Source organism: Hipposideros armiger, unplaced genomic scaffold, assembly GCF_001890085.2.
Source record: "Hipposideros armiger isolate ML-2016 unplaced genomic scaffold, ASM189008v1 scaffold_83, whole genome shotgun sequence".
Taxonomy (NCBI): Eukaryota; Metazoa; Chordata; class Mammalia; order Chiroptera; family Hipposideridae; genus Hipposideros; species Hipposideros armiger.
The window spans coordinates 876,412-884,813 of NW_017731433.1; the positions used below are offsets into that span (position 1 = coordinate 876,412).

The following is an 8,402-nucleotide window of genomic DNA, read 5'->3' on the forward strand; positions in this document are numbered from 1 at the left end:
AAAATTCAGCAAAATGTTCATAAATTATGAGATTTCACCCAACTGTTGTTTTTTGCTTCTTTCCACATATTTCCTGTTTACATCTAACAGGACAAATTCCTTTTCTGCTGCCAATGATAATGAGTCTTTAAAAAGTCTATTTTTAAAAATGGAGTCAAGGTTTTAAAAATAACTAAATTGCATTAAAGCAAAATTTATATTGCCACAGAATATTTAAACATTTAAAATCTTTATAAAAGATAAACAAATTCTGATTTTTTCCTTTATTTCATCATAACCGAAAAATGAAATCACTTAACATGAATACTTAAAACATAATTTCCTTAAAACTTCTCTATGGTGAAACAAAACTATACATATTTAAAGAGTGTAATATTATTAACACTCATGACAATTTCAAACCAACTAACATTGGTATAGCTTCAAATTACTACTAGTTGTGGCTATTTTTGGAAAAACGGTGCAAAGCTTATTAGGGCCCAGTATACCAGAAACTTAATTTTACATTGTCATAGAGTTCAAAAAGTGGCATTACAGTGTGAAGACACTATAAATTGCCATCTCTCTCATGTCTCTTAAAACAGGCTGGGAAAATATTCAGTAAACCATATATAATAACTAACAAAAATATTTCCATTGACTAGTTTTTGCCCAGTGACTAAGGACAAAAAATAAAAACTTGCTGCTTTATTATCTGATAAATTGCTAGTAAGCTCCTGTTAGAAGTTCTTTAGATATTACCCCAAGTCATTTTGGTCTTCTGATCGCATATATATATATGTATATAGATACATATACATATATATTCACATATATATATATATCCATTTTTTCAAGTAAAGAAATGTTTAACAGATGTAAACTATTTATTGAATATTTGCCACCAAATATTGTTAAATACATTATCTTGCAGCATATCGCTTTCAAGTTAAAATGTCAGAAACAAACACCAATATTTACAATTCTTTTAAGGAATGTTATATAATGACACATTAAGGCGTAAATTCTTTTGGCTTATAATTCTTAAAAGAATGATAATAGCAAAAGTGATGCAAAATCTTCAGTGTGAGATTATGATTAAGCTACATTTTACAAAAATATGGTGTAAGATGGCAATAATCCCATTCAACATCCTGGATTAGATCCCTGCAGGAGGGACTGATCATTTATACAGTCAAACTTTAAAATTTACAGATAAAGGCAGTTCAATACTGCCACTGAGAAGTACATCTCTTAACATATACAACTTTCAGGCCACAGTTTTGAAGGTCTGAAGTATCAAGTTGGTTTGATGAATTAGTCGGTTGGCACTTATGAACACATTTATTGCCCTGTTCAAAAAAAAAAAAAAAAGTATTAATTTTATCCAAAAAATTCATTCTTTAAAGTTATTTATACTCAATGCCATCTACTAACAGTAGCAATTAAATAAAATATTTATAAAGAAAGGGTGAGTTAGTACTGAGGATAACTTTTATTCCAGGTGGAACTGAATGGTCCTCCATCATTTGAAACTGTCTAGGAATTACTGCTCCCTAGTGGTACTGATTGGCAATGAGGTGTTGGTAGGCGGCTAATGACAGGTGGTGCCTGAACCACCAGGGTTCATTTATAGGTCAAATAACTTGTCAAAAGATGAGGATTCAAATGTAGTCTCCAGATGTGGTTTCATAGAAGTTAACAAAATAAAATCTGTGGAAGTATTATACTCAATCTCAAAATCTACATTCCAGTGGGCGTTAGAAATACTGAAGAAAAGGCCAATTACTTCAAATCTGACTCATCCTACGCTTACCTTCTTTCAAAAGGAAAACGTGTGAATTCTAATCTACTTTTAAAACAAAATAATCATGTAGTTTCAATACTTTGAAGTTGGAAATATATAAAAATATGTTCTTAAAAATTACACTGTGCTGTACCACATTTCCTATCAGCCCATCTTCATGTGACTAGAGCATAGAGTTGATGCCCTAGTCCCCTTATCAGTTTCTGAGTAGCATAAAGTTTGTATCTTTATCCTGCAGTTCTCAAAAAAAGAGGGACAAGGAAGAATTAGTTGAATCAAAGTTAATTTATCACTGAAAGACAGCTCAAAGATCAGGCTCCAGTAATAATTTTCAGTTTGAGGAAACAGGTACAAAACTCATGGCACATTAGTCACACACAAATAATTGTAATTTAAAGAAGCTGCTGAATGGAGAAAAGTAGTAGCAGGAAGCTTGAACAATCCATATGCCTGTTCGAACTGTTAAAAATAATTACGGGGCCAAAGCATTGGGATTTCAAAATACTGAACCCAAGTGATTCTAATGTATAAACATGACAAAAAGTAAATAATTTCAGATTAATGAAAATTAGGCTCTACAGGAATTTCTATCTTTCAATGTGCTTTTCCATATAGTTCTTAATTAATTAGAATCAGAAATAATGATCCCATCATGTAAATTATTCTTTTAATGTGTTTTTGGTTATTTGGGCTTAGCAGAGGAGACCAGGGAAAAACAGAGGTAAGTTTACTTTCAGAACACACCTGCCAGCTTATTAAACTAAGTCATCAAGGAACATTTTTCCAAGACAACCTGAATAGCATGGAATAACACAAAACCATTAATACTTTAGCTGAGTGTCTTTAATTTATAATATAAACATAAATATTCTGACCTGTTTGAACTGTTAAAAGTAACTTAAAAAAAATAATCAACAAACTACTCTAATGTATTGTTTTACTATTTTAAAATATATTATAATACTGTAATAGTTTGACATAGATATAGGGCTCTTAAAGCTTCAATGGAAGGATATGATGTTAGAGGCCTCTGCTAATTACAGCTGAAATAATCGCTATTTATTTTTCTGACTTTAGGAACAATCAGAACTGGTTTTGTAAACAAATTTCTTAGTATTCCACTTGAGATACAAAGAATTCACTATAAGGTACGATGCTGCAGGAGACATGGCCTCTGCATCAGCTTATACATTTTATTTATGTGTATTTGTGTGGGTGGGTGTGTGTGTGTGTGTGTGTAAAAACACAAAATATCTTGGTTTCTGGAGTAGTCTATAGCCATTCCTACGTAAATTTTAAAATAATGTCCACTTTACCTTTTCGGTATACTACCTGTCTTACATTGGGTTTTCGGAAAAGTCATGATGCATTTTTGCAACAAAAACAGAAGAAAAATGTCATGAGACTTTTCTGACAACCCAATAGAATAAAACGAAAAGCCTCCCTCCTCCTAGGACAATGGATCACAACCTTTGCAGCATTTTAAAATCACCTGGAGCACTTTTACAAGACACCTAAACCCTGGCCCCACTCCAAGCTCAATGAATCAGAATCTCTGAAGGTGGGGCCACAGCACTGGATTTTTAAAACTTGAGCGTAAGAGAATCTAATGTGCAAACAGGATTGAGAACCATTCTTTTAACCTTAGCACAGCAGTTCTCAATAGATCATTAGCATCAGTACTACGGAAATTTCTTAGAAATAATAAATGCACATTCTTGGGCCCACCTTAGACTTACAGAATCAGAAACTCTGGGGGTGGGGCCCAAAAGCAATCTGTGGTTTAGCAGGTCCTCCAAGTGATTCCGATGCTACTAAAGTTTGAGACCCACTGCTTCAGCGGTCAGTAAGCCACATCTCACTCTGTTTCTGTATGGCCTGCAAGCTAAGAACACCTTTACATTTTTAATTGGTAAAAAAAATAATAAAAAAATAAATCAAAAGAATAATATGCAACAAGTAAAAATTATATAAAATTCAAATTTCAATGTCAATAAATAAAGTTTTATTAAAACATGGCCATAATGCTCACTTTTCCATATCATCTATGGTTGCTTTTGCACAACAGCAGAAGTGAAGTGGGCAGTTGCAACAAGCCCAGCAAGTCAAAATATTTGCTCTCTGGCCCTTTTCATAAAAAGTCTGCTAGCCCCTGCTCTAAGAGTTATGGCTGGATTATCAACCATTCACTTTCTATTTTTAACAGTCTACCTCAGTATTTGGCTTGAGCATTAACAATGTAATAAAAGGGTTTAATTTATATGGTTTTACTATCATATAAACCATATAACCTATTTAATTTTAAAAGAGAAGGATGTTAACAGTACTTACTTGCCATCTTTAAAATAGGTTTTCAGAGTATCACTGAAACTTTTGGAGTACTTTACAAATTCTTTCTTTTGGTGTTCAAGTGCCTACAGGCATTAAAAATAATAAGAAAAAAAGGAATAAATAAGAAAACAGAAACAATACAAAAGCCAAAGTCAAAGATAGCAGATTACACAAAATGCAGAAATGGATTTGATATAACAGATAAGCATTTTTAGGAGTATGTACTTAAATACATGTAACAGGATATTTAAATTCACTGGTTAATGATAAAAAAAACTTCCCAATAATCAAACCTTCTTAGAATTCAATAAAACAACTAAGTGTAGGGGGAGAGGGGGGTGGTAGATAAGGGTGAAAGGGATCAAATATATGGTGATGGAAAGAGAACTGACTCTGGGAGGTGAATACATAATGTGATATATAGATGATGTTATTACAAAATTGTACAACTGAAACCTATGTAACTTTACTAACAATTGTCACCCCAATAAACTTTAATTAAAAAAAAACAAAACAAGCAGATGTTCATCTAGGGTGGCAGCACGTAAGGCTTCTACTAAACTTACCCTGCGGTTCTGGTATTGATATTTCTTGAAGACATTATTCACTGTATCAAGCAGTTCTTTTATTGCACTAGCTATATCCCTGTGAGGTAAGGAAAAAACAATCTTCTTAAAACAAGTTACATTTAAAATAAGTTTGTGCACACAATTTTACAAATTATTAATCACACTGTGTTAACTATCATACAAACACTGCATCAAGGGCAAATATTTGACTGGCTGCTTGAGTCCGAGTTTTAGCCTGGACCCTTCTGTGATCCTGACCTTCTCCTGCAATGCTGACCAGACGCTCCACAACATTAACTTTCCCAAATCGGCAGCATTTCATCAGCATTATTTACTTAAATTTGTAAGAATATGCCTCTGCCTTCCGTCTTTTCCAGCTATGATTTTTCCTTTCTTTCACTAATCTAGTTGAACTCAAGTTACCATATTCTCTATTTTTGTATCTCATGAACAATTATATGAAATTTTGTTATTACATACAACTTATTTCTATATTTATCAACACGTCAAGTTACATACCCAATAATTTGATGTTTAAAACATTTCCTCCTTGGATATAGCTCTTCTCTCTTAATACACATTTACCTTCTATCCAACAACTGTGTTTCCTCCCCTTCCAAACCTCAGCTGTGACTGTTTCCTTTGGAAAATATATTTAAATTTCCAGGACAGACAATATCAGAATATTCTTCTACCTTAACTTTTCCAGCAATCATCTTTGCTATAAATACTTTCCTCCCCTTTCTAAGAAAGAGAAAAAATCTGTAATTTTCATTTGAGTTGACTCTTCTTCCTATCCAGGCATCAGTTTTCCTGAACTCTCCTTGTCTTTTATATCTACGCACTTTTCAATTTCCATGTTCTAACTTCACAGCAATTATTTTTCTTGTCAAACTGAACTTGACATAATTCTGCACTCTCAAATAGTCTCACATTCTCTAAGCAAGCCTTCTCTTTTTTCACATCCATTCTGTTAGCTGTTAATTGTTAACAAAACTTTTGCTGTTCAAATGCAATGCAAGTGTGACAATATGAATTAGTAAAACATAAATCTAGACCGTCCCCAAAAGAATTTTTCATTACTGATTTGTTAATCACAAACCTCAGATTTCAGTTACTTCGTACTTATCACATTTCAGCTTTACTATTTAGAGAAACAAAAGAGCCCAGTGTCCAAACTGTCCAGATTTCTGTATGCATGTGTGCATGTTTCACAGCACATTTCTAGTAAATAAACATGTGGAAATTCTAAAAATTACAAGAAGACAGGATTTTGCTATAAAAAAGGTATTTCAGCCTATTCTAAAGTAATAATGGCATATTTTATTAAATATTTCAATAAATGTTTACTTATTACCTCCTGAATGCCAAACATCAGTATGACTCAGAAATATTAAAACATTAAATATTCAAATAAGACAAAGAATTTTACATAGAAGTGATATCTGTCCACTTTTTTTGCCTCTAGTTTGGTAATAACAGTTTGAAGTTATACAACTATTCCTTTCATCTATGGTTTCAAGCAGTTTGAATCCTGTTGTATTGCTGTGATGGACACAAGTCCACTCCTGCTTAATAAATTGGTGTCATATAAGCATCCTATTTTGTGAGAAAAATGACAATTTCAACAAATAAACAAGATCAAATCTCTGAAAATTGATGGTTCTTCAAATCCATAATGAGCTTATTTCATACAGAATATAAAGAAGCAAATTACACAGTGATCAGTTACCTGTTTATACACAACTGACTTTGTGGTATACTTTAAAATTCTGCTAAAATAGGATTATAAAAATGTGCTTTCAGGGCTAATCAACAAGATGAACAATATGTTCCACATACATGGATAATGACTGCATTCCATAGGTCAAAAGGGCAACTGAAACTGGTTGCTCACCTACTCACTTGGGGAGCAAAAACAAAAGGGGACAGGAGCAGAAGACGGGGGCGTTTGGTGGACAGTACTCCAGGCCTACTAATAAATTTTGGGAATTTGTACATCAAAAGGAAAAAAAAAAAAAAAAGCTCCCTAGGCAATTCTGCTGATAAACTGGGTTTGAACACTACTGTCTCGGTACTCAGATCTTAGAGCTAAGGTTTGATCCACTGTTTGCCACAGAACTTTATAAAGATCAAGACTGTTTATCCCTAGGCCTGGCCTTCTCTAAAACAATCTGTGGCAATTTATGTCAAATATTATGTTATCTGTATGTACACAGAACAGTATTTTCATTTACGGCATCAAGGAAACTAAATTACATTAGTAAATACCTGAAGGTTTGTTTCCTACAAAAGGCAATACCAGCACATACACAAAAAATACTTCAATTAAATAGATAAAGAACTAGGGAAAACTTGAGGGTAAAATGACTATAGTGTAATTATATGCTAGAGTTAATGGGTTCTGTGATAAGGGACATATAGTATGGGTATAATCGGAAAGAATGATAGCAATTTGCAGCTAAATACTTAGTGGGGCAACTCTGGGGAAAGATGCACACAGAAAAAGAGGACAGCCTAGCATCAGATGAAACGTGAACTTACATCTCTTATAAAAAAATTGCATGGAATAGCAGAGCTGCTAATATCACCCAAATCTGTATGTTTATGCAAGCACTCTAAAGCACTAAATTCCTATGCTGTATGTTTAGTTTGGTGTAGAGTGGCCAACTCTGGAAAAGCTAATTGGAAGCCATCATGAAAACCAAACCCTGGTGAATTTTTGCTTATGAATATGCAAATATAAATTATAAAGAGTAAATAAATGCATAGCTTTCTGGTCTATTAAATCACAAGTCTCCACTAGTCATCCTTTAATTAGAATGTAGTCAAACAGAAACATTCATTAATTAAAAGTACTTTAAAACATTTGTTTGCTGGATCATTTTTCCTAATGAACTCCATAGAGAGAAGTTGGAAAGTGTCTTTTTTCACAATATTAGTATGTGCTGTGAGTGTAGGCTAAGTGCTAGGCACTTTATGTACATCATTTCTCTCAATTATCACAACAATTACACTCATATTCACAGACAGAAACCAGAATCACAGAAGCTAAGCAACTTACCCAAGGTCACACAACTAAATGTTGAAATGGACAGTGAAGCCTAGGTCTGCTAACAGATACACAATACCTGGATATTTGTTAGCTGACAGGAATCTTTCTCTACTTTAGTATAACCTGTGACATCATGTACAGTACTTGGTATGTTAGATATTTTAAACATTCTTATTGAAAAATAATGCTTAAAAAATGAAGAGGACAACTATCTTAAATACAATAACGTAAAATATTTTAAAGAATAATAGTAACTGCATGATATGTTTTGCCCAAAGAATAAGCCATTTTTTATTTTGGTGCAGCTTTATCCACTAATTTGTTACACATTAACTGTGGTAACAATACATATCTACATATGTATATCTATATCTATCTACACACACACACACACACACACACACACACACACACACACGCAGAGGGTGCCAAAAATGTATACACATTTTAAGAAAGGAAAAAACGGTATTAAAATTATGCTGATGGTAACCACTTTGAGCACCTTATCTTATAAATGCAAAAGTCAAACGTGAGTTGTATTCATCTTTTGTTATCGGTATTTATTATAACAAATTTAATACCGTTTTTTTCCTTTCTTAAAATATGTATACATTTTTTTGGCATATGTATACATTTTATACATATGTATAAAATATGTATA

General features: G+C 32.8%; 1 protein-coding gene across 1 annotated transcript in view; it reads right to left on the reverse strand.

The window, feature by feature from the left end:
- Positions 1-248: 248 nt before the first annotated feature.
- Positions 249-8,402, reverse strand: part of PDCD10 (programmed cell death 10) — a 47,423-nt gene continuing 39,269 nt past the window's right edge. The window contains exons 6-8 of the mRNA XM_019643969.1: positions 4,684-4,762; positions 4,118-4,200; positions 249-1,331 (exon numbers count right to left, since the gene is read on the reverse strand). Coding sequence (XP_019499514.1) covers positions 1,250-1,331; positions 4,118-4,200; positions 4,684-4,762 — 244 coding nt within the window. The 3' untranslated portion in view covers positions 249-1,249. The remainder of the gene's footprint in view (positions 1,332-4,117; positions 4,201-4,683; positions 4,763-8,402) is intronic.